The 27,526-nt window shown below is 35.2% G+C and overlaps 2 protein-coding genes and 1 long non-coding RNA gene across 3 annotated transcripts; 1 reads left to right on the forward strand and 2 right to left on the reverse strand.

The window, feature by feature from the left end:
• Positions 1-7,346: 7,346 nt before the first annotated feature.
• Positions 7,347-15,143, forward strand: LOC131009694 (uncharacterized). The gene is made up of 2 exons (XM_057937108.1): positions 7,347-10,507; positions 11,967-15,143. The coding sequence occupies exons 1-2, from the start codon at positions 7,421-7,423 to the stop codon at positions 15,141-15,143; spliced, it is 6,264 nt and encodes a 2,087-aa protein (XP_057793091.1). The 5' UTR covers positions 7,347-7,420.
• Positions 15,144-16,052: 909 nt separating this feature from the next.
• Positions 16,053-17,890, reverse strand: LOC130991802 (inorganic pyrophosphatase 1-like). Its single transcript, XM_057916210.1, has 4 exons — positions 17,536-17,890; positions 17,297-17,418; positions 16,984-17,185; positions 16,053-16,596 (listed from the first exon to the last, which is right to left on the reverse strand). The coding sequence occupies exons 1-4, from the start codon at positions 17,671-17,673 to the stop codon at positions 16,252-16,254; spliced, it is 807 nt and encodes a 268-aa protein (XP_057772193.1). The 5' UTR covers positions 17,674-17,890; the 3' UTR covers positions 16,053-16,251.
• Positions 17,891-24,294: 6,404 nt separating this feature from the next.
• On the reverse strand, positions 24,295-26,565 carry LOC130991812 (uncharacterized). Its single transcript, XR_009091186.1, has 4 exons — positions 26,092-26,565; positions 25,976-26,011; positions 25,206-25,248; positions 24,295-25,119 (listed from the first exon to the last, which is right to left on the reverse strand). It is a non-coding gene; the product is annotated as an uncharacterized LOC130991812 (long non-coding RNA).
• Positions 26,566-27,526: the final 961 nt, after the last annotated feature.

The following is a 27,526-nucleotide window of genomic DNA, read 5'->3' on the forward strand; positions in this document are numbered from 1 at the left end:
TGAGCGACCAAACCTCTATAGTATGCAAAATTGTTTTGATCCTGAGAAATTAGATATTTAAATTATCATCATGGGTAAATTTCTTTGAAAATTGATACTTGTTATTTTGACAAACGACTATTGATGAAAAAAATAAAAACTTACGTGACTGATTGATGAAATATACTCATCCACCAAGCATCCTACATATACTGTTGCAACCTCATCGAACATTGTAATATTTGCTTTATAATCTCCTTGTATGACATTTAAGGTTATTCAAAACCGAGAATTGTATGTTAAGAATGTTAATATTAATGACATGTATTTTTGTATTAATTTTTTATGTGTTTGTATTGGTCATTACCTGGGTGCTGTCTCAACAATCTCATCGTTGCATTTTTTGCATATTGTGGTTTCAACATTCTTTGGGCGTGATGTTGAGCACGTTTTACAGGAATTATACCATATTTATGCTTTATTTTCAACCACTTGAACTATTCCCATAAAACAATAGTAAGATTCCAGGAAGATCAAAATAGAATATTGTGATAATTAATATATAAGTATAGATAAAGGAAAAGAAAAAAAAGGAGCAAATCATTTACAATATTATTCTATTCGATTTCTATTGCTTCAAATTAGGTTTATAATGAATAGGGAATGCATATTCAATTTGTTAGGTATACCTTCGACACTATATGCTAATTTTCTTTAAGGTCTTTCAATGTCACTTCCTTTGCATTTGTCATTTTTTGGATCATTTTTTATGTTGTTATCCTTAATAGATCATAAGTTTAATATGATCTGCATTTACAACATAAAAATAACACAAGTTAAATGATTGATTGGATTACTATATTAATGAAATAAATAATTAAAAGAAGAGTTTCCATTATCCCATACCTTTTCTTCATATGGTTAATCTCTGGACATTCTGGTGAAGTTTGTAATACGGATCTCACTGTACTTTGGAATTGCAATGCACCTGACATGTAATGTATTTTGTTATTTATGGTGTTAATATATAAATTAAATGTATTTTGTATTCATGGTGGTAATATATAAATTAAAATTTTAATTGTGCATGATTTACGCAAAAAAACTTTTTTTCAGTGACATTTGTGATGACAATAATTGGATTTTGTTTTAAAACTTTTTGTAGCTTATCTCCTTCATTTATGGCCATATCTTCCCAAAGACTGATGTCCATAAATTGATTCATGTATCATTGAAAAGAATTAAAAGTGATTAAATAATTATGAATATTTTTTATTTGTATTTTATAAAAAAAATATTATTATTTAACGAACAAATAATGATGTCATATAAAAATACTTACTCTTTGTTGACGATAGTTATGTCTCTCACTGTTTTTGAATGTGTACCCGATGTGGTTTTCATTGATACCATTTTACTATTTTCAACTCGTACCAAAGTTTCAAAGACATCTCCTCAGTATACACATGTTAATAATATACATGAAATATATGTTGTAATTAGTAATTAGTAATAGTAATAAAGAAAAGGAATCATTTGAGGCTTACCGAATTCTTCTTTTTTGTCAAACTTTGATTCTATATCTTTGAACTCAACGAAATTGTATTGTATCTTCATATCAATACTATCGAATGTTTTGGTCACAACAATGTGCTTTTTGAGAATAAATTCTTTTCCAGGATGTATGCTAGGATATCGTCCATCAACATATCTAACCTCTCTATTAGAGATTAAATATGTTTTATCCACCTCAAGTTTTCGGACCAATTATCTATATCTCCGTTGAACATTATTGCTCCAATTTGGACCCCCTACGAATTGGTTGCAACAAATTGAGATTGTTGAAAAAACTAAACCGTCTTATTGGAGATCTAAAATTGAAAATCTTCTTGAGACATAACAGTGATCTAGAGGAGTTGGTTGAGGATGCTCGAGAAACACAATTAAGGAATAAAATACACATTCAACGATTGTAGATAATAATCGAGGATGAGATGGATAAAATTGAATTGTCGTCATCGTCATCATCAGCATCAACATTGTGGATGGACGTGAAGAAGCTTTGGAGCCCAATATTCAGAAGTTGAATCTTGTTGAAATTAGGGGACATCGCCTCTCAACATAATTAAAAGAGATTCATCTCTATGAATTCAGTGAGGTGTGTTCATTGTCGGCTTTGGGGAAACTACCTTTCTTGGAAGTTCTGTACATGCGGGGACTGAAGGCATTGAAGGTGGTGGGAAGAGAGTTAATTTTCTTCATCAACGTCTAGTCATGTTGCTGCATTTCCCAAACTCAAGCAACTCACATTTTGGGATTGGCCCCACATGAGAAGAGTGGGAAGACATAAGCTCTGAAGAAGGAAGAAGAAGAATTCGCGGAAAAAATTAAATAAAAAGGAGCGGGAAGAAAATCTTCATATACCAAAAGGTACTTTTTTTACCGATTGACTTTGTGTTTTGATATGTTGCCACCAACTATGCTCTCTTGCGACTATGTATCTCAATACATAAACATTTTGAATTTGGCCCTTGCTCTTGCTTTTGGGACGATCCATCACATTTCGACAAAAGTGGTTTTTTTGTCCAGACTAATGAACAGATAACTTTCTTCAAGCAAAAATTTTGAAAAAAATTATGGTTTCTTTTTTTTTTTCACCGGATAAGAAATTGTCACCTCCAGTGCTATGCAGTGCAGTGCTTAATGTATCAGAAGGAGAGAGAGGGGGGGGGAGGACAGAACACTAAACCAGAAGAGAAGATTGAGACTAGAGAGGATGGAGGAGCGAAGATTGGAGAAAATAAAAAAAATTTCAAGTAAATATGGTGTAAAAGGACATTGGGCATAGGGATATCAATCGGGCCAGCCCATCGGGTTTTCGGGCTAGCCCTATCGGGTTCCGGGTTAATCGGGTGCGGGCTAATCGGGTTGGAGGTTTTTTCGGGTTGTAAATCTCCAACCCTAACCCTAAACGTTCGGGTTTCGGGCTAGCCCATCGGGTTGGAGGTTTTAAAGGTGTAAAAATAAAATTATCATTTGTATTACATTATTCTTAATGATCTAATGTATAATGTATAAAATATACATAAATATTAAATATATAAATTATATAGCCAAACATGAAATGCAAAAATATAAAATATTCAAGATTACGACATATAAAATAAGTTAATAATAATAAAATGTTCAACTTGTTAAAAAAATAAAAATAAAGTATTCAACAATAGTTTGAAATTAAAGAAACAAAGCATCTCAAAAATAAATATAAAGTCTAAATGTTTGAGTAACACTCTTCTTCAACGTTAATAACATTCGGTGCTCCAACTTGATCCATGTCTTCTTCCTCATCATCTTCACCATCTATTAAAAGAAAATAATATAATTAAAGCATAATATAGTTCGATAATTTAAAGCATAATAACAAAAAGAGAAATCTTACCATCGGAATATCCATGTAACCAATTACGTGTGCAAATAAGAGCTTGAACTCTTTCGGGAAGAAGCCTATTCCTGTACTTGTTCAAAACATGTGCTCCGATGCTAAAGGAAGATTCGGATGCCACCGTCGTTATGAGAATGCTAAGCACATCACATGCCATCCTAGCAAGTTCTCCAAAGCGGGAAGCATTATCTTTCCAATACATAAGCAAATCAATTTCAACCTTCTCATCCATTGGGGCTTCCTCCAAATAAATATCCAAAAGTGATTTTGAATCGGAAGTTCCACCTTTGTAACTTTTGTATTCCTACAACAAAAATAATTGTACATGAATAAATTAGTATAATTTGAAATATGAATACATTCAAATATTTGAAAATAAATAAATAAATAAAACTTACCTCAAGTTCTTTGTCGTTCAAATTCAATCATCTTCCCAATTCTTGCCTTCTTACTCCTCCTCCTTTTTCTCTAAATTCAAGTTCTCTAACTTGAGAACTAGAACTAGAACTAGATTGAGGAACTTTGAACAAAGATACACCAACACCCTTTCTCTTATACTCATCATATAGAACATGCAACTTCATCTTCAATATGTTGATTTTATCACTACTAGAAATAGGATCAATTTTTGAATAACAATACTCCAAAAGCTTCAACTTCATTCTTGGATCAAACACTGCCCCCATTGATAGAATATCACTATACTCCTCCCAATATTTCTCAAACCTTGATTGCATAGCAAGGGACATAGACTTCACCACTTCATCTTTACTTCTAACATTTACCTCCAACAAACGTGCAATCTTCCAAACTTCCATAAAATACAAATTGGAAGTAGGATAAGATGTACCAGAAATCAAAGTAGTAATGGTGTAAAATGGATTCAAGAATTCACATATTATTTCTCCTCTATCCCATTCTTCTTCTGTCGGACAATGCTTATATGCCAAATCATCAAATGCAAGCATGCACAAAACTTTGCGATATTTAATTCCACTATCAAGCATCAAATATGTGGAATTCCAACGTGTAGCCACATCCAAGCAAAGTGAAGAAGTGAGCTCAATACCAGTTTTCCTAGCACATTCCTTAAACTTAATCATTCTCGCTTCTGATGCTTTTACATATTTGACACTTGCTCTAATTTTATCCAAAGCATCACTAGCAACCTTCAACCCTTCTTGAACTATAATATTCAAGATATGTGCACAACATCTCACATGGAAATAATCACCCTTGCACAACAATGCATTTTGCAAATCAAGTCTTGTTTTCAAGATTTTCACCATGGCAGTATTGGCAGAAGCATTATCCAAAGTCAAAGAAAAGACTTTTCTATCTATTTTCCAATCCACCAAAATATCATAAATCTTTTGAGCTAATTCGGGTCCAGAATGTGGAGGAGGCATAGAACAAAATGCAAGTATTTTGCTATTTAATTTCCATTTCTCATCCACATAATGTGCAGTCACACAAATGTAACCCAAATTAGTACAAGAAGTCCAACAATCAGAAGTCAAACACAACATCCCAGCAATATCATTCAATCGATTCTTCAATTTCTTCTTTTCAGATTCATATACACCCATCACATCTGAGGCAAGAGTATTTCTACAGATGAATTTTATATTTGAGTTCAAATACTGCATAAAACCTCTCATATATTTATACTCGACCCAATTCAATGGAAGATCATGTGCAACTGATATCTTAGTCATCCAATCACGACATACTTTAGGATCAATTACTTTACTATTAGCCTTTAACATAGCACCCACATCTCCAAAAGTTGGTTTTTTCTTACACACCAACATATGACGACTAAAAGTTGAAGTTCCTTGTTTCGTACCTTCATATTTCCATCTTTGACCACAATGGTTGCACTTTATGTTCTTTCCATCTTTGTCGGGTTTGTCCTCTGAAAAGTTTTTCCAAACTTTAGAAGTTTTTTGTCTCTTCTTAAGCTTGGCATCGTCAACAATTTTGACATCTTCTTCACCACTCTCCATATCAACACTTGGAGATGAGTCCTCCATCTTTAACACCTACAACATGAAAACTGATATTATCAACAAGATGACAACCTAAATTTCAGATTCATAGTACTGGCAAATCACGCAATAAGATACGAACCAACAATATACTTATTTTCTGATAACAATGAACGAGGCCTCAAATTAGACATTCAGATACAAATAAGTCACAAATTTTGGAAGCCCGTGAATATTGCACTAGATAATTTCAATACACACACCATCTTCAAATTGAATTAACAGCAAAAGAGTCCCATTTGTACGGAATTCCATCGTGCAGAGATCCAAAACGAGAGATATACATTGAATAATTGATGATCAAATTTATCAAATCTTGAGGTAAATTGGAGTGTTCCAAAATCCGATTATTAACAAAGAAAATGAAAATGCGGGGAAAATAGAGGTCTGGACTGGACTTTTTCTCGTGAAAAGAACTATGATGATGTGCTTGTATCTACGGTTCTACTTCTACCTAGACTAAGAACAGAAATTACTTACCGGAGTTGAGGGAGTGAGCAGCAGTTGCCGCAGACTAGAAGCAGCAGACGGCGACGAGCCGGCGATGGCCGCTCAGCGCAGGTGGGAAGAGGCGCGGCGGTGGCAGAGGAGTGGAGGCGCGATGGCGCTGGGCTGGCTCAGGTTGGAAGCGGCGTGCTTCTCCGGTGGGAGACAGATTGGAATGGATGCGCCGGAGGGGGAGGCGCTGCGCGGCGGCGCGGCGACGTGGCTGGAAGTGGTGCGGCAGAGCAGTGGCTGAAGGAATGGAAGAGACGAAGAGAAGAGTGGAGGTGGTGCGGCAGAGCAGTTTCTATTTTCTAACTTTGAAATTGAAACAAACCCTAAAATTTTAATATTTTTAATTTCGTTTTTTTTTTTTAAAATCATCAACCCGACGGGCTGGCCCGCTTCAACCCGCCAGCCCGAACGGGCTAGCCCGATAAGCCCGATTTGTTATTGGGTTGCAATTTTCCAGCCCCAACCCTCTACTTTTGTCGGGTTATTCGGGTCGGCCCACGGGTTTCGGGCTGGATTAACATCCCTAATTGGGCATATGAAACATTGGACATATGAAAAGTTTAGCCATCGATTTCAAGGAGAAATTTTTATTTTTTTAGATAGGGAGAAAATTTTAATTAATTATAAATATATAATTCTGCTCTAAAATATTTTGGCGGGAAAATCTTGACAGGCGACTTTCCTTTAGGGGGTGTTTATTTTGAAGGATTAGCTTTGATAGATAAAAATAGTAAGGTTAATTATTTGTTTACTTTGTTGGATTGAAACTTTGGGATATCCTAAGGCCCTTGATTATTTTTATCATTTATACTTGTTATGCTTGATTTTTATCCCATAAAAAAGGTGGGATTGAAATAATCCTACTCTTGAGGATAAAAATACTCAATCCTCCATTTTATTAATCATAAAAAGTTTTATTAATTATAAAAAGTAAACGCCCTCTTAGTATAATAGATAGATGATATAAGTTGAGGGTATTTTAGTTTTTTAATTTTTTTTGGTATACAGAAGAATGAGTTTTACTTTTAAATTGTGGTATTAAAAAACTTAAATCCCTTTTATAAATGGGTTTTAGCGGTGCTTGAGCCTTGAGTTTTGTACATATAATTAGTGTATAATCAGCTTTTCATTTATTTTAAAATTCATAAACAAATGAAATATCTACATCGTCCACTTTTTGATTTCTCATAGGGTATCTAAGTATTTTTATCTCAAAAAACTACAAATCTCATATGGATGGGGATATTAAACTATACACTTTATGATATTGACTATTACTACCACTTTCAAAATATGCTTTTGGATTGCAAGCGGACTGAAACGCCGGCGTTTCATATTCAATTAGGAGTGAACATCATCTTGACTTGACTTGTAAGAATGTCGAGCACGCACAAATCAAGAGAAGAAAATATAAACATAGAGAGTGAGAAAAGTGCAAGCAGCAGTGACAATGGCGTATGCTGTTATTTCAGTCGTGGCGGAGAGAGTTGCAGCTTTCATTGAAGATCGCGTGAATTTGGTGAGAGGCGTCAAGAAACAGCTTCTCCATCTTTCCGACAAGCTCCATACCATCAGAGATGTGTTGGATGATGCAGAAAACAGAGGAGTCAAGGATCAAAGCGTCAAAAATTGGTTGAAGAAGCTCGAAGATACGGCCTATGAGATGGACGACATTTTGGATGAATGGAACTACGCTCTTCTCAAACATAAGATGCCTAAGCAAAAGGTAAACTGCTCCTTCATTCCATCTTCATGGTTTTGTTCCAACAAAGTTGGTGTTCGTCATGATACTGCCATAAAAATACAAATTGTGAAAGCTACACTTGATCAGATTTTAAAGGAGAAAGATGATTTTAATTTTGTCATCTCTCTGCCCGCAATTGTTCCTGTGCCTAAATCTTGGCGAGATCAATCGACATCTTCGATTGAATTCGACAAAGTTTATGGTCGGGATGAAGATAGGGATAACATTGTGAGGCAGCTGATGAAGCTTGATGGTGATGCCCAACTTGTGTGTGTAGTTGGGATGGGTGGAATTGGAAAAACAACTCTTGCTCAGCTTGTTTATAATGACACTCAAATAGAGGATTGTTTCGAATTAAAAATTTGGATATGTGTTTCTGAACCCTTTGATATGGTTGCGATTGCCAGAGGGATTGTTGATAGTGTGGGAATAGAAACCATTCCTCCAAATACCGATCAATTGGACTTGGTATTACAAAAACTAAGAGATTCTGTTTCAGGAAAAAAGTTCCTTCTTGTCCTTGATGATGTCTGGACAGAAGAATACAATAAATGGCAACCTTTGAAAATCAATCTGCAATATGGTGCCCCAACTAGTAAAATTTTGGTCACAACAAGAAATGAAAGGGTAGCTAAGATGATGGGCACCTTAGATGAAGACATCTACCACCCACAACAGCTGAGTGATGAAGAGTGTTGGTCATTGATGCGTCGCATATCCCTTTCAGGAAGGAGTGAGGAGGAATGTGGGGAGTTTGAGGAAGTTGGGAAGAAAATAGCTAGCAAGTGCAAGGGATTGCCTCTGGCTGCTAATGTTTTGGGAAGTCTTTTGCAATTCAAGAATAGTTTGGAAGAGTGGGAGAATATATTGGAGAGTGAAATATGGCAATTGGAGAAGGCAGAATTGGAGCTTTTTCCTCATTTGCTTTTAAGCTACAATGAATTGTCCCCATCTCTTAAGCGTTGTTTTTCATATTGTGCCATCTATCCTAAGGATTACCAAATTTCTGTTGAATGTCTAATACAAGAGTGGCTGGCGCTAGGTTATTTGGGCAATGTTACGGAAAATGGTGGAGTTAAACTTAAAGGGCGAGAGCACTTCAACAATTTAGCAATGCGATGTTTGTTTCAAGACTTTCATAAAAGTGATGAGTTGGGGGAGCAGATAGAATGGTGTAAAATGCATGATATAGTACATGATTTTGCTCAATTTCTTAGGAAGAATAATGAGAGAGGTGAAATGAGAAAGAGGAGTTGCCAATTAGTTTGTGATCCTTCATTGGTTTCTGACGTCCAAGTATATCGAAGCATATATTGGGACAAAGGAACCCCTCCCCTACTTTGTGATTGTCTGAAAAGTCTTAGGGTGTTAAGATTTAACAAGGGACTAGATGGTCCTCCGCCACGGGGAATGGAAAAGTTGATTCACTTGAGATGGTTGGATTTAAGTGGTACTACTTTGTCTGAGGAAGATTTGAAAATGATTTGTAGGCTTTACTTCTTGCAAACTCTTTCTTTAGCAGAGTGCTCCCTAGAAGAGATTTCAAGAGAAATTGAGAATTTGGTTAAGTTGAGACACCTTGACTTAAGTGCAAATTATAAGTTGAAGGAGATACCAGAGAGCGTATATAGTTTGGTTGAATTGCAAACTCTTTCCTTAGCATTTTGCTCCGTAGAAGAGATTGGGGGAGAAATTGGGAATTTGGTTCACTTGAGAAACCTTCACTTGAGTGCGAATGAATTGTTAAAGGAGTTACCAGAGAGCATGTGTAATTTGGTTGAATTGCAAACCTTAGACATTACAGACTGCAGTCATCTCAGTATACTTCCCCAAGGGATCCATAAGCTCCAAAACCTTCAACGCCTTCTTATTGACGGCACTCTTGCAAGCCGTCGTTTGCCTCAAGGAGTAGGTGAGTTAAGCGGTCTCCGCACATTGAAATTGACTTCTTTCAAAGTAGGAAGTGATTGCAACAAGTTGGGATTGTTGAAAAAATTAAACCATCTTACTAGAGATCTAACATTGGTAATCCAGTTGAGGCGTAGTAGTGATGTGGAGGAGTTGGTTGAGGATGCTCGAGAAGCAGAATTAAGGAACAAGATACACATTCGAAGACTCTTTATAACATTCGAAGATGAGATGGACGAAAGAGAGCGGTCATCATCATCACTGTGGATGGACGTAATAGAAGCTTTGGAGCCCTATCACAAGTTGTATTATCTTGAAATAAGTGGATATGGGGGCTCGAGACTTCCACATTGGATGTCATCGCCCCTCAACTTAATAAAAGAGATCAATCTCTATGGTTTCAGTGAGGTGTGTTCATTGCCGGCTATTGGAAAACTACCTTTCTTGGAAGTTCTCTCTGTGAACGGAATGGATGAATTGAAGGTGGTGGGAAGGGAGTTTTTGGGAATAGAATCTTCATCTTCTTCTTCTTCGTCAACGTCTAATGATGAGGTTGTTGCTGCATTTCCGAAACTCAAGAAACTATCATTTTGGTATTGCCACAAATGGGAAGAGTGGGATGACATAACCGCGGAAGAAGAAGAAGAAGAATTTGCGGATGTTTGCATGATGCCATGTCTCACACGGTTGTATCTCAATTGGTGTGAGGGTTTGAAGAAACTTCCGCATCGCCTTCTGCGTAAGGCGTCGTCTTTGCAGATGTTGAATATTAGGTATTCATCAGAGCTAGAAAAAAGATATGGAGACGACAAGGAAGGTTCAGCTTGGAGATCCATTTCCCAATATAATCCGAAACTCCAACTTCATCTCTCCTCTGAAACTGATTGATGTAAATTTTTCTTCCTTCAAAATGTTGTTTTCTAAAAAATATTGTCCCCTGCAAATTTCCAAATGCTATTTTGGATTGTGGACGACATGTATTTTTTCTTCCTTAATCAATATTGTTTACTAGATAGATACTCTTTTTCTTTTAGATTTTTGCCTTAGAATGTTTTAACGAGCACTGATCTTGAGTTGAGTGATCATTTTGTGGTCTTCTGGGTTTAAGTTTTCTAATTCGTATATATGAGTAGAAGCCGACCATATATTTAATTCAAACAAGCTTTTATCAAATAATTTAAGTCTCTTCTGGTTTGTTTAGTATCGAATCGAATCCCGAACTTTACTTACCGAATACTTTAAGGCTCACGAGCTTAATCGAGCCTATATGAACTTTCTAAATTTATATTTATATTCAAAATATTGATTATTTTATTTAAAAATAAATTATTTTATTTAAAATAATAAATATATTAATTATTTTCTTATGAAAAATAAAATTAATTAGAGATTTAATACAATTATTATTAATTTTAATGGATAAATATAAATTGTATCTACTAATAATTTATATTTTTCAAGTTGAATCACTTGACGAACATGTTCACGAGCTAACGAGTCGAATACTACTAAGCTCAAATTTGGTTTGTTTATTTATCGAGCTTCTCTAAACGAACTTGAACGAGCTTTTTTCGAGCCGAGCTCCGAATAGTTCGCGAGCGGCTTGATTTGTTTACACCCCTAACGAAAATGTGGGAAACCAACAATAGAAGTGGGCCATCATAAAAGCCCAATCTATATAGCAAACCAACTTTAAAGCCTTTTTATTAATAAGCCCAAATATCTTACGAGACGTCTATCTTCAATGAACCAACATGAATAATTCAAATTAGTGAGAGGACTCGAATTCAAGACACCTCAGGTCTTGGGCATTAATGTTGCTGTTCGTGGGACAATTGATCCACCACCTACATAAATGGCCCTATATAAACAAAATAAATACTATTTTATAATTTGTCATTTTCGTTTCAAATCTATATAATAATACCTCTTAACTTAAATTCAACTATTTTTTAAAATAAATTGTACAAATTCTATGTCATTCTGTAGTGAAATCTAATGAAAAATGAATGTGTATTGTTCTATCTAGATTTTCAATTGACGAAATCTATTGAAAATATAAAAAAAAAAAAAATATTCTAAAGGAAATAAATATATGAATGCAAAAATCATAAAATAAAAATCTCTTATTATTAAACCATAAATTAACGAGAGGGCAAGAATCTCAAATGGTAACTATGATGTTGTTGCAATCAATTTATGTTGATGAGTTGCAGTTGGCACTATCCTTGAAATTTCTGAGTAGCTGCCAAATTAACAGTCCTTTTTCACTGCATCTATTCACTTTAGGTTGACTTTGCGTAAGTGGGCACATGGAATCAATAATTTTTAAATTGTGAATTATTTAGACCGAGACAATATTTTGATCGTTCCCACCATCAATCAAGAGAAGAAAACAACGAAAAAAAACATACATAGTGAGGTAACTGTGACAATGGCGGATGCTATAATTTCAGTTGTAGTGGAGAGAGTTGCAGCTATCATTGAAGATCAGATTCGCTACGAGGTCAATTTGGTGAGAGGCGTCGAGAAGGAGCTTCTAGATCTTTCCGACAAGCTCGAGACGATAAAAAATGTGTTGGATGATGCAGAAAAGAGAGGAGTGACGGATCAAAGCGTCAAAAATTGGTTGAAAAGGCTCAAAGATACTGCTTATGAAATGGATGACCTTTTGGATGAATGGAACTACGCTCTTCTCAAACATAAGATGGCTAAGCAAAAGGTATGCTGCTCTTTCATCCCATCTTCATGTTTATGTTTCAACAAAGTTGTTGTTCGTCATGATACTGCAAGGAAAATAAAAGGTGTGAAAGCTATACTTGATCAGATTTTGAAGGAGAAAGATGATTTTAGTTTTGTCATGTTGCTGCCAACAACTGTTCCTGTGCCTAAATCTGGGCGAGATCAATCAACATCTTCGATTGAACTACAAAAAGTTCACGGGGTAGACATTGAGAGGAATAAGAATGATATTGTGAGGAAGCTTATCAGGCTTGATGCTGATACCCAAATTGTGAGTATAGTTGGGATGGGGGGAATTGGGAAGACAACTCTTGCTCAGCTTGTTTATAATAATACTCAAGTAAAGGATTGTTTTGAATTAACAATTTGGATATGTGTTTCTGATCCCTTTGATGTGGCTGCGATTGCGAGAGGAATTGTTGAGTGTGCGCGAATAGAAACCATTCCTCCAAATACCAACCAATTGGAATTGGTACTAGAAAAACTAAGAGATTGTATTTCAGGAAAGAAGTTTCTTCTTGTCCTTGATGATGTTTGGACAGAAGACTACAACAAATGGGAACCCTTGAAAATCAATCTGCAATATGGCGCACCAACTAGTAAAATTTTGGTGACAACAAGAAATGAAAGGGTAGCTAAAATGATGGGCAGCTTAGATGAAGACATCTACCGGCCACAACAGCTGAGTGATGAAGAGTGTTGGTCATTAATGCGTCCCATATCCCTTTCAGGAAGGAGTGAGGAGGAATGTAGAGAGTTTGAGAATGTTGGGAATAAAATAGCTAGCAAGTGCAAGGGATTGCCTCTTGCTGCAAATGTTTTGGGAAGTCTTTTGCAATTCAAGAATAGTTGGGAAGAGTGGGAAAATGTATGGAAGAGTGAAATATGGCAATTGGAGAAGGCGGAAGTAGAGCTTTTTCCTCATTTGGTTTTAAGCTACAATGAATTGTCACCAGCTCTTAAGCATTGTTTTTCATATTGTGCTGTTTATCCTAAAGATTGCCGAATCAATATTGAGATTCTGATAGAAGAGTGGATGGCATTAGGGTATTTAGGCTCTATGATTGGAGATATTGATGGAGTGGAACTTAAAGGGAGAGAGTACTTCAACAATTTAACAATGCGTTCTTTGTTTCAAGACTTTGAGGAAAGTGAATCGGGAGAACAAATAGGAGTAGAATGGTGTAAAGTGCATGATATAGTACATGATTTTGCTAAATTTGTTAGGAAGAATAATGACAGAGGTGAAATGAGAAAGAGAAGTTGCCAATTAGTTTGTAATCCTTTATTGGTTTCTGAGGTCCAAGTTTATCGAAGTATACATTGGGACAAGAAAATTCCTCCCCTTGTTTGTGATTGCCTGAAAAGTGTTAGGGTGTTAAGATTTAATAGGGGACTACAGGATGGTCCTCCACAAGGAATGGAAAAGTTGATTCACTTGAGATGGTTGGATTTAAGAGGTACTCCTTTGTTCCAGGAAGACCTCAAAATCATTTGTAGGCTTTACTTCTTGCAAACTCTTTTGTTAGCAGAGTGCTCCCTAGAAGAGATTTGGGGAGAAATTGGGAATTTGGTTAAGTTGAGACACCTTGACTTAAGTAGAAATGAGGGATTGAAGGAGTTACCAGAGAGCATGTGTAGTCTGCTTGAATTGCAAACTCTCTTGTTAGCAAACTGCTCTTTAGAAGCGATTCCTGCAGATATTGGGAATTTGATTAAGTTGAGACACCTTGACTTAAGTGTGAATAAATTGTTAAAGGAGTTACCAGAGAGCATGTGTAGTCTGTTTGAATTGCAAATCTTGAATATTGTCGGCTGCAGAGATCTCAATGGACTTCCCCAAGGGATCCATAGACTCCAAAACCTCCAACACCTTCTTATTGAGAGCACTCTTGCAAGCAACCATGGTTTGCCTCAAGGAGTAGGTGAGTTAAGTGGTCTCCGCACATTAGAATTGGGGTTGTTCAGAGTGGGAATTGGTTACAACAAGTTGGGATTGTTGAAAAGATTAAACCGTCTTACTGGAGATCTAAAATTGAAAATCCACTTGAAACGTAGTAGTGATCCGGAGGAGTTGGTTGAGGATGCTCGAGAAGCACGGCTAAGGAACAAGATACACATTCGAAATCTGAGTATAACGTTCGAGGATGAGATGAATGAAAGAGAACAGGCATCATCAATGTGGATGGACGTAATAGAAGCTTTGGAGCCCAATATTGAGAAGCTGCAACAACTTGAAATCAGGGGATATAAAGGGTCCAGACTTCCGCAATGGATGTCATCGCCCCTCAACTTAATAAAACAGATTATACTCTCTAAATTCAGTGAGGTGTGTTCATTGCCGGCTTTGGGGAAACTACCTTTCTTGGAAGTTCTGTATATGCGGGGACTGAAGGAATTGAAGGTGGTGGGACGGGAGTTTATGGGAATAGATTCTTCATCTTCTTCGTCCACGTCTAATCATGTGGTTGCTGCATTTCCCAAGCTCAAGATTCTAGAATTTGGCTCATGCCCCAAATGGGAAGAGTGGGAGGACTTAACTGCGGAAGAAGAAGAATCTGCAGTGGTCTCCCTCATGCCATGTCTCACAGAGTTAACTATCTATTCATGTATGGTTTTGAAGAAGCTTCCGCATCGCCTCCTGCGTAAGGCCTCCTTGTCTTTGCAGATCTTGAACATTTGGTCTTCATCAGAGCTAGTAAAAAGATATGGAGACGACCAAGATTCACCTTGGAGATCCATATCCCAATATAATCCCCATCTTCGTCTCTTTCACTAATGCAAATTTGAAATTTATGTCTTCTTCTTCCTTCCAACTTCCTAGTGTTGTTTCCTAGATTTCCTAAAACGATTGTCTCCTGTGTAACTATTTTTGTGGTTATTTTTTCCACTACAAAATTGAGGTATAGTTGGGTTGTGAAACGGAAACTTCTTATGGAGTATATTATTGGATTCAAAATTATATATATTTATAGATTCAATTGTTAAAAATAAAAAAGTTGAAGAGACTTAATCCAAACGATAAAGTTGAGACATTATGCAAGAGGTTATTGAATTATAAGAGGTTGGATTGCGGCATATCCATGATCATTGAACTGCTGGTTGGAAATTAGATGAATTGTTAGTATGGGAACTTTGAGTTTGTATTTGTGATTTAGTGATTTCTTTTTCAGCTTTTCCTTTTGTGATTGCAAAATGAATTTATATGATTGGTTTCTTTTTTTTAAGTGATTATCTAATTTGGCGAAGATTAGTAAAAATTTCGTCTTCTATAAAGAGGATGAGTGGATGAGTATGGTACTTGAGAATCAGATGTAGTAGTTGATTCTTGCGCAAACAAGTGGACATAATTTTTCAATTATAAATGTGAAGCTACATTGAAAGAAGGCGCTATAAATAGAAATATAGAATCACATATTAAATAAAATTATTTGGTTTGTTTCCAGGACCAACCATAGAAGTGGGCCATCCTATACAAACAACAGCCCAACTTTAAAGCCTTTAACTAATAGATTATCTTCCACTTGAACCAACGTGAATAAACTAAATTATTTGATTTTTTTTTTCTTTTTCACAGAAGCTAATTGGTTCATGAATTTTCACCTTTTATAAGGACTAGTCAGTTCACCCAATAAAAATACATATGTAACAACTTCCAAAAGTTTACATCAACTTTGAAGTCTCAGCATCACACAAATTAGAGTCGTATCATACGAGGAGCAAAAGAATATGCTCCTTTTTCTTCACAAAACACACCAATCAAAATCTAACTATCCGTTACGCTTCACAATCAAAAGAAGAAAGCAACAAACTAAATCAAGGGCTGAAAACTTTCCACATTTTCTTTTTAATTCAGCCCAAATTATAGTAGTATAATTTTTTGAATCCTACTGGTGAACTTTGACTGGTTGGGGCAAGGCTATAGGCATTGTCTCAATCTTGAAATCAACTGATAACAATTGAACTGAATCTTGAATCTTGATCTTCTCTATGAGCTTCATCACAATCTTCTCCATGTCTTCTCCATCGATCCATTCGTGTATTTCAGCTCTCAAAAGTGCGCGATTTTCGCATATTAAGCCCCAAACCGGGAAGTTCTTCCTCGGCATCATGAAATCTCCATCTCTCAGCTTCAAACTCGGGCAAAAATCTCCGGCCCCATCGCCGAGGTATATGATCCTCTGCTTCCCTTCCTTGGCTAAAGTGGCTTGAATTCTGTCTATGATCATGCCCTTCATCAAATAAAACAATGCAAACTAATTAGCTCACACTATTCACATTATACTGACTTATGTCATTATCTCAAATTCTTTTATCATTATGCCTTGTGAAAAAGTTACTATAAATTAATGACAAGATTTTGTGGGGTCGCTATCTTTTCAAAAATTAGAAAATATTTAACAGAATCCTTGTGGAACAAGATTCTCTGAAACAATTCTTAAAAAAGAGATTCTCTTAAACAAGTACCATCCAGCATATTCCAGACACAAAATCACAAATTCTGCTGATTAAAAGAAAACAACTCTCCACTTTCTTCAATTTTATTCGAAATGAAGAATTTCTCAAGAATCTGTTTTTTTTTTTTTTTTTTTAAATAGTAGTAATAAAAATTCATATACCTTGCACATGTTTGGAGGGCAGAGGCTGCAGCCATGAGGGGCTGTCTGAAAATCAACAAAAGGAGAGATTCTGAGCCTCCCTTCTTCGTCGACATAGCTCGGATTCGTGTTGATTTCTGAGAAGCAATCCTTTATTCCAAGATGATCAACAATCGTTTCGATGAAAAATAGGTTTGCATCACTCACTATCCTCAAATCACATCTGAAAATAAAACAAAATTAATGCTACATATTAGGCAAAAAAAAAAACTAGACGAAACGCTCATGAATGGCAGCTGCGAGTATCTTAAAATTAAAATAAATAAATAATTACCCTAAAGCATGTGCTGTTTTGATTGTAGGCACAATTTTGGGATGTATAGGAATCCTTCTCAAAACATCCTTGATATCTTCAATGGTTTTCCCTTGTGCATGCAGCTCACTCATCATTTCATCCTGCAAATTTTTTTTAACAAAAAAGGGAATCTCAAAATTAATAAACTTTCCAAAATACATAATGCAGTATATATAAAATATTTCAGAAATGAGTGAAATTGGAAGTTGATGAGTCACCATAAGGGAATTCCAGGGCATGGTGGGGAGGAGCTGGTTGAACAAGTCGGTGGCGCCGAGCTCGTCGACGACCCAATTATCGCTGTCCACGTCGACCATCGTCTTGTCGAAGTCGAACACTATCGTAATTCCGGCCATTCTGGAAAATGAATTTGAGACTTGGATCTCTTTTTTCTCTATGCTTTCTTATTTTTGTGGTGAAATTGAGGCTTAGAGTGGGAGGGGCTTATATAGGTGGGATTGATGCCCCGTGCGATGCACCCATTTGAGTCACATTGGGTTTGCAAAAAGATGTGAATTAAATAAGATGCCAATGGAATATTACGCAATTGGGGCTGCGGTTTAGTAAAGCAAAATCACATTCGAAATTGAATTTGTTTTGTTTTTTTGTTGTTATCGATGAATCTGAGCCGTTGGATTTGGAGGCGATGAGTAGATGAGATTAGGATCGCATTTAATTAGGCAGGTATTTATGGTAATTGGTAAAATACGCGGAGAATATTCTCAAGGAATTGAACTGTCCCATTCCACCTGGGAAACGCACTTTCTCTCTTTCCACAACTTTGGGCGAATATGCCGTTGGTTGTTTCTTATTCGGTGCCTCTGCTTTTACTATTTTGCCCCTCCTTATCATTTCTTTTTTTTTATTCGTTATCCCCGATTCATTTTTTTTTTAAGTACCGATTCATTTTTTTATTATTATTTTTTTTCATTTTTTATTGGTGAACGAAATTCAAATTTTACGTAATACTTACCGGAGATGGTCTCACAAATCTAAATTAATAGAAAGACATTAATTCAAACTGGTTTATTTGTAATTTTATTTGGCAAATTCTCCGGGGAGGATTGATGTACACTGCGGTCCGAGTCAGTCCCCGTCTTCTTTAGTCCATCCAATAGAGTATCAAATTTCGGTCTAAAAAACATAGAGTATCAAATTTTGTTAATAAGAATGTAATTAGCATATATTAAAAGTGTCATTTGTAATTTATCATTTATTTTTATATAAAATATTATTTATTTTTATAGAAAAATCATCTCTCTCAAATATCTTCCTTTCTTTTTTATTTTAGTCAGTCTCCGAAATATATTCCTAACCTCCTTTTGAAAATAATTCCACTAACAATTACCCTTACAATTTTCACCTTTTATGGGATCCATTTTCAACTCATTAAATACACATTAACTTTTATTAAAATTCGTGTCACCCTCCCTTAGTCCCTTAGAAAGATGTTTGAGGAACGGAGGGAGAATCATTGACGAAGTATTATTTGCATTTGAAAATAGTATCAATTATTGTTAAGAAAAATAACATTTTATATCATATTTTATATGCATGATATCATTGTTATTGATAAAAGTATCGTTCGGTGTTAACAACAATATCATTTATTGTTAATAAAAATTTCATTTACGTATAGCGAATGGGGCATGATGACGGTGAGGTGGATCAGAAAAGTTGCGGGTTGACCCGGTATTTATAGTACAGCCGACCTCCTAAGAGATCAGCTGATTTTATTATTAATGTTTATTTAAATTTGTAATTGATGATTTACTTGTTGTTTCACACTCTCTCCATTCACAATATCGTTTTCACTTTGTGCACGATAAGAGTTTTAAGAAAGTGATGGATAATAATTGATAATAGTAGGTATTATTGTGAGTGGAGTTTGTGGATCTTACTGCTATAAATGAAAATGAAAATGATATTATAGAAGAACCAAAATATCAAAAGTGGAAATAATATCATTGACGGAGAGAATATTTTTCAAATTTTATAATAGTTGTGTTTTTGTGTATTTTTTATTTAATTCTTTTTGTGGTTGAAAGAGGAGGGGATATGGACGTACACCTAGCAACCGGTGTCATTTTAAAGGCTTCAATCGTGTGTGGTCAAGATAAGTTACTGAATTTTATATGAAGGGATTAGGTTTGTCATAATTTGAAATTGTATTTTATGTTAATTATATGATTTATATTAGACAAAGTAAGACGTGATAGTTGAAATTGAACTGTTTACATGTTCAGCGTCGTAATACTATAATAGAAGGTCAATAAAATTATAGATTGTATAGTTTATATATTTTTTTTTTTTTGATCGGTCAAAGTCATGTTAGATGTTAGTAGTTAGTTCCCCATCCACTCCAAGAACCACCTTATCTCTCCATTCACCAAACTCCACCTTATATCTCCAATCACCAATTCGTTCCCAAGAGGGATCGAACCCGGGTCACTTCACTTAAGTGAGGACCCAGTGGCCAGTGGGCTAAGCCCCTGGTTGATTGTATAGTTTATATAGCACTATGATTAATCTAAGTAAAGAAAGAATTATGATTAATCTCAAATTGTGTTTTAACTACTTATACAAACAACACGCACGCACGCAAAAAAGACAATGCAAATTGTCAGTGCAGATAATGTGGGGATAGCTCAACAACGCTCCCATGTGGTGTGGGTGTTATTTGGTCAGATTGTGGCCAATCTATAAACTGATTAAATAGAATAAAGAATTTAGCTACTTTTACTATTTTGTATATATTATAGTAATAATTATGTTTTGAATCTTTTATTTAAAAAAAAAATAGTAGCTACAATGTGAACAAAACAGTAAAATTATTAAATTCATTTTTTATGATCGAAATTTTTAAATAAATCAAGTTTTTTCTATTTGAACAATTCTTATTGAGAAATTAATGAAATCTCATAAGAGTGTATGCAACGTAATCTAGATGTACTGATGTACATAGATTTTTGTCATAAATAAATTATCCCATCTGACTTACTTTTAAATTAAATATCTGAGTTTTAATTTTTGCATTTAGATTTGTATTTTTTAAAATATTAGCAGTATAATCTATAAAACTTTTCAAAAATTAATAACAAGTTAATTAAATGTGCTACAAATTGAATTAAATATCGTTTAAAAGAAACCACGTATATATTAATATATATGATGTGAAACAACTTAAAACTTTTGGATAGACTCATACTACATCTTTTTCATTAACCGGAAAAGACACAAGAATGCTCACATGTGGTGTAACGTTAAAGCTAATAACTTAAGAGCATCACAGTGCGAGTGACATGATACAAGGGGGATCCGAATCACATTGGATTAAAGATGCTACAGTGGGGTGATCTGATAAATCTTTTTAATTTTGATTTTTGTATTTTTCATTTAATTTTAATTGCACAAATTTAAATAACATAATTTACTTAAAATTAAACTTCATTAATTTTAAAAATCCTAAAAATTGCATTAAAAAAAAACCTAAAGACATAATTAAAAATTACTTAATTAAAACCTAAAAACATAATTAAAAATTACATAATTAAAACCTATCTACTCTCCACCGCCCCAAGCTAGGATCTCTGTCACCCGTTGCTTGTGCCATTCTAGCTACTCCGGAATCATGTCAGAAGTCTTCATGAATAAGATCCGATCGTCGTGGATCTCCCTCTTCAGATCATTCTTCTTGGCGTACTCGTCGATCATTTTTTCTAGCTTGTCGTCCGATCTATCCAACCTCTCCGTGTATTGCGGTGGAGGCTCCGAGCTTTGCGACGCCTTCCCCTTCGCCGCCTTGTTTCCAATTGGCCGGGAAGACGTGATTTCCTTGCCCGACGCCGAGGTGGTGAAGTCGCCTGTCTCCGACGTCTTCGTCCTCTTGGATGAATGGACGTCGCCCTCAAGGTACATGGACTTGAATCTCCGGTTGATTCGGAGTGTCCTCCATGCATTCCAGTAGTTGAAGGAGCTAGAAGTGGGGCTCCTACCTTGGAAGATGACTTGGGCCTTCTGTTGGAGCATGTCGTCAGAATGGCCGGAAGGCCACTTCGCGCAAACCTCCACCCAAACATCCACAACTTCACCTCCGCAGCCACTCGGGCGAAGTGTCCCTTTATTTGGCGGGGTTTGAAGACGATGTCGAGGAGAGAGTTCACCCGCTCTAGAATCCGGCCCCAATATGCCTCTCCTTTTTGATCGACACCTCGGACGGCATCGTTGGTATCCACTGCCCAAATACGGACAATAAGGTCCGTCTCCTCGAGGGTGTAGGTGTGTCGAGCGACCCTTCCTTCCTCCAGCATAGGAGCCGGCGCCTTCTCTTCGAAGGACATAGCCTTTCGTCACCCTCATTTCTTGGGCTTCGACGCACTGTGGGCGGGCGGTGACTCTTCCTCGCCGCTTTGACGAGGTTCCTCCTCCAAATTGATACCCCCCAAATCGGGATGATAATTGCCTCCGCCGGAGAGGTCGGGAACCCAATTTGGGTCGTACCAATTGGGATTGTATGGATCCATTTTTTTTTTTTTTGAGAAATTGATAGAGAAGATAGAAGAATATGGAAGGAGATCGGAGAAGATGTGTGAAGATGCGTGAAGAAGAAGAAGAAGAAGAAGAAGAAGAAGAAGAAGAAGATAAGAGTATATAAAGAAGAGAAAAAGAAAAAAAAAATGGAAGGAATGGTGGTGACCGTTTTTTGCAATATATATATATATATATATATATATATATATATATATATATTAATTCCCCAACGGTCGTTTTTTTTTCAAATTTGGAATTTGTATTTTTTTTAATAGGCGCGTGTAAAACACGCGCCATATATAAAACACATCGGGGCTGCCCCGATTTATCGTGACACACTCAAGTCACTGCCGGCTGCAGTGGGTGACCCGATAGCTGGGTGACTCGAGTCCCCCCTTATCGGGTCCCCACTGCGGGTGCTCTAATAAATGATCCTATTCAATATTTAGGTTGATTTGTTAGACTTAGAGGCCATGTGATTGTTTGGTTTTCTTCTTCTTTTTTGCCAATAAATATTAACGAGTTTCATATTCGTACAAATTGAGATGGCATAAACACACTGATTAAGTTGAATGATTGAAAATTGAACGTTTGATTCTAACAAAATAAAAATAAAAAAATTAATGAAATGCTAAAGATTTTCTGGATTATATCTTATTTTTTTAAAAAAGGGGTTCAAACTCATATCTCTATGCTATTAACTAAAAAGGGCAAAAAAACAATTTCATTTGCGCGCGGATAATTTTTCATATTTGTGTAGTATACAGGTTCCACTTACAGACGAATTGCTTATTTATACCTATTGTAATCTTAATATAAACTAGAAAAGGCAAAAGTGCTCCCATGTGGTGTGGCGTGGCGATAAGGCTAATAAAGTGTTTTAGATTCATTGTGTGTAATTTGATATTTTCAATTTAATTTATTTAATTTAATGTTATTGTTAGGAATTTAATCTGTGCGTTACTTTCGAACATCCTCGCGAATTCCATGGATTCATACATTCAGCTTCAAAAGCGGTTTATATATTATCCTATATAGAGCCGACCTAAGTGAAGGAATTCAATTTGTTGTCCATAAAAAATATAGTGCGATCTGGGAAATAGATCTTAATAAATGATTAAGTAATGTATAAAATGGAGGAAGGAATTCATTTGAATTGAGTAGATAAAAAGTGATATATTAAATGGTTGGGTTTATTTGTATATATTAAGTGAGAACGAAATTTATGATATAAGAAATAATTATTAAAAAATAGTTCGAATTGATTTCATAGTATTTTTTTATTTAGAATTTATAAATATTTCAAATATTACCTATATTTATCAATATTCTTTTATTTATATAAAAGAAAATCCTAGTATAATTTTCGTAATCCGAGAAAATATATATTACCCCAAGTTCAATAAAAAGTATATTAATTATCCGATAGACACGAACACTATACTAGGATAAAAATCAGTATATGCTCATTCAAACAGACAATACGTAAAAGCTACAATATATTTAATTATCGAACAAATTAATATATTGGAATAGGAACAACTACTTGCACATAAAATTCGTGCAGTTGCATCATACGTTGATTGAAGTATATTTGGATATCAAGTATATTAGGCATCCACACATTTCTAGAACATGAATAAGCATTTTTCTAGAGCTTGATACATTTTTTTTAAAGCAGCTTCATACATATTGATATTTCTAGAATATGAATAAGAATTTTTGTAGAGCTTGATATATATATTGGGCTTGTTCGATCTCTTTATAATTTCAAAAATTATTAAAATTTAAAATATGTTTAGTGAAAGCAATTGATTTTGTTTTTAAGAACACATCTAACATCTTTAAATAAAATAGAAAGTGTTTGTAAATTGAAGACTGAATGAGTTAGGAGTGAAATTGATTTTTTCTTTTTCCCCCTTAAGGATATCTCACTACAAAATTCGCGCAAAATAGCTACGGAAATTTCCGTAGCTAAAAACACTAATTCCGTAGCTAAACAGTTTTACCTACGGATCGGGAACGGATGTCGTCCGTAGGTATATCGCTCGTCGCTAAATTTTTAGCTACGGAAATCCGATCCCTCGCTAATGTTAGCTACGGATTTAGCTACGGAAAATCCCTCGCCGGAGTGTGTCGCCATAATCGTCGTCTAGCGGTCACCAACGGACTTAGCTACGAAAAAATCCGTAGCTAAATGGCTACGGAAATATCCGTAGCTAATCCGAATCCGGCGATAGGAGTTTCTTCACCAGCTATTTGGATTTAGCTACGGAAAAATCCGTAGCTAATCCGTAGCTAAGTTGCTAAAATTTTGTAATTTTTATTTTAATTTTTATTTACCTTAATACAACCTGTTATATACTCGATTTCTAGCAGAACTAACAACAATTAATATTATTTCAACATCCAACACACTCATTATCCCAAAATAGTCAATATCAAAGTCATAAACCAAAATAGTCATAAACCAAGATAGTTTAAAAATCACGTGTCTAACAAGTATTTCAAAACCAAACACCTAGAAATAGTAGTCACAAACCAAAATAGTTTAAAAATCACATATCTAACAAGTATTTCAAAATCAAGCACCTAGAGATAGTCGATATCAAAATCAAAACACATGTATAATCATGGAACATGTGGTGGTGGATCTGGATGGCTAGTGGCACTGCTTGATTGCCCTTGCAACTGATTGATAATCTCCATTGCAACTTTAACCTGTTCTTCTAATCGAGATGTCCTTTCTCGCTCCTCTTGAAGCTGCTCCTCTACATCTCCTAGGCGAGTGGCATACTGCTCTTTGTCAATGTCGGACATAGCTGAAGTACTACTCTCTCCCGATATAGTGGTGTTGCCTTCTAAAACCAGCACCTCTCTATAAGCTCTATAATCTTGTATCTTCAACTATATAACTGCTGAAATGCTGCTGGCCACCGCAGAGGCAAAAGGGCTATCCGGCAGACTAACTCCTTGAGTGCTGCACACCACGAGTAATCACCAGAAAATAAGTAATAAGCAGCAAAAAATTAAGACAACCTAAAACAGACTCCCAAATGTTATAGAGTTGAGTTTTTCCCACATTAATAAGAGATTAGTAGAGCATTGAGTTACCATGCATAACACTAGGAAAATTTTCTAACAAATAAAAGAATTGGGGGTTTCCCTTGGACAAAATTAACTTCACAGTGTCTGCACTGACAAAAGTTACAAAACCAAACATTCGTTGTTGCTGGCACGGCATCCTCACATCCTGCACCGGTCCAAAGTTACTGCAAAGAGAACCAACGAACAATTAGAGAAATTCAAACTTAAAATTGGGAGGAACACCAATCAACACTAAAAATAGAGATGTTACCTGAAGTAATTGGCAACATCTTCTTCAGTAAAGGTGCTCTCAGCTGGAAAAGTCATAAATTAGATAGACGGATGATAGCTTCGCAAAATGACATCTAAATATAGGAGAAATGTACATGTAAGTCTTAAAACAAGCATATTTAGTAGTATATTCCATTTAACCCCTGTATGAATATATAAAACTGATCACCAATACATATTTACACACAACCTAAAAAAATATACTATTTCGCAACAAAAAGAATCCCAGCTTCCACAGTTGCAGTATATTTAGTAGTAAAAGAAACTACTAATAAATAATTAATGGCCAAAATCAAGCATCAATTCATTGGTAATAGTAATTGCTAATCAATGAGGGCTTCTTCCACTTTAGTTCCCTGCACAAAAATTCCAAACAGATTTCATATATTTCACATGAATTCACATCCCAAATATTCCACAACATTTATTTCATGCCTTTTACTTTGTTCACACTGTCCTAAACCAAATAGTACCCTCCATTTTTCTTCTGCCATTCTTTTGTTTTCATCACACAATGAACTTAGTCCAAGTAATGGAGATTTCTGGATTGCAATTTGTCAGTTTACCAGAAAAGAAGCGCAATTTGTCAGCATTGTGCCCAAAACTCCCAAGTGCTCCCCAGACGGCAAAAGGGAAATATCGAAGTTACACTCAATAAATCAAAAAATGAAATGTGGAACAACTAATTAACAGATCACCTATGCCATATAGAACATACAAATTTTTTAGAGGCAAGCCTTAGAAACTTACGGCGCCTGCGACGGTGAGCGAGCACGGTGGCGGCACCTGTGAATGAGAATGAGATGGTGAGAGAGATAGAGATCGACGATACTGAACGTGATGTGAATGTCGTGATCTGTACCTACCGACGACTTTGAGAGAAACGGCGGAGCAACCGCAGCGACGGGATGAACGGCGCCGGAAGAGTGAGAAACGCTAGGGTTTGCAATTAGGGGAAAATGAGAAGAAGAAAAACCGCGGCTGCACCTTTAGATTTGAAATTTGGTCTTAGCTACGGATTTTGCTACGGACATTCCGTAGCTAATAAGTCACAATATCCCGCTACGGATAGAGTCCGTAGCTACGAATTAAATTTTAGTTTAGCTACGGATTTAACTACGGTTATTCCGTAGCTAAATTTTTTTAACAAAAATTAGTAATTTTTTTGACTTTAATGACGGAATATATCCGTAGCGAAAGTATTGCTACGGAAATTCGTCGTTAAATCCGTTGCTAAATTCAACAAATTATTTCCGTAGCTAATCCGTTGTAATTCCGTCGCAGAATAGCTACAGAATAATTTCCGTAGCTAATTCCGTAGCTAAATCTAGCGTTTTTTTGTAGTGTCTTATGCACATAGTGACTCATTTCGTAGTCGTTCTCATTCTTATGCACATATATATGTTTAACATATACAACTCTAATTAGAGAAAATAATGTATAATGTATAATATAATAATAACTACTCCATATATAGTCGATCGATTTTCTTCATACTACTAATTAATTTTATATTAACGAAATAATTAAATTATAAAATAATGTTAATCCCACATATGCACAAGTTGTCGGTCATATTATATACTATAACATTATCTTTTTAAATTTGTATTAGGAGTGGCTACCGTGTCATTATTTTCGAGAATAAGTCAATAAACATTTTGACCACGTGAAGTAATTATGGACCATACCTATTCTGAAACCTAAATGTCGATTTTATTGCTATTTTAGTAGTAATTGTTTTATCTTAGCGAGGTGAATAAAAAAAATACTTGAATTGATGAATGACCCACACTGTAGTCTACATACGACAAAGGGATTCAAGTTTGAAATTGATATATTAATACTCGAGTTATCGATATGGTAGATTTTGAATTCACGTGATTGATTCTCACTCATTTCCAAATATTAGATGCACGTGATCTAAAATATTGACCAGTCTATTTACACAGTAATCTTTAATTTGTACAAGTATAACTTCCAAAAATATAAATCTAATGTCAATATATATGACCCTTTTAAAGATAGATATCACACCTTGTGCAATTAATACACATAAAAATATTTTTATATTTATATATAATTGATATATACCAACTTAATTATTATATTTATAAATATAATAAAATTAATTTTAATTAAATATATGTCAGTCGAACATTGAAAAAATAAAAAATAAAAAAGTTCACAATAATAAAAATTAATATTATGAAAATGTAAAAAAAAATTAAAAATGAAAATAAAAATAAAAAAGAATTTAAAAATAGATTTTTTCAAAAAATATGAGTGATGAAATATTTT

The sequence above is a fragment of the Salvia miltiorrhiza genome, chromosome 1 (genome assembly GCF_028751815.1).
Source record: "Salvia miltiorrhiza cultivar Shanhuang (shh) chromosome 1, IMPLAD_Smil_shh, whole genome shotgun sequence".
NCBI lineage: Eukaryota > Viridiplantae > Streptophyta > Magnoliopsida > Lamiales > Lamiaceae > Salvia > Salvia miltiorrhiza.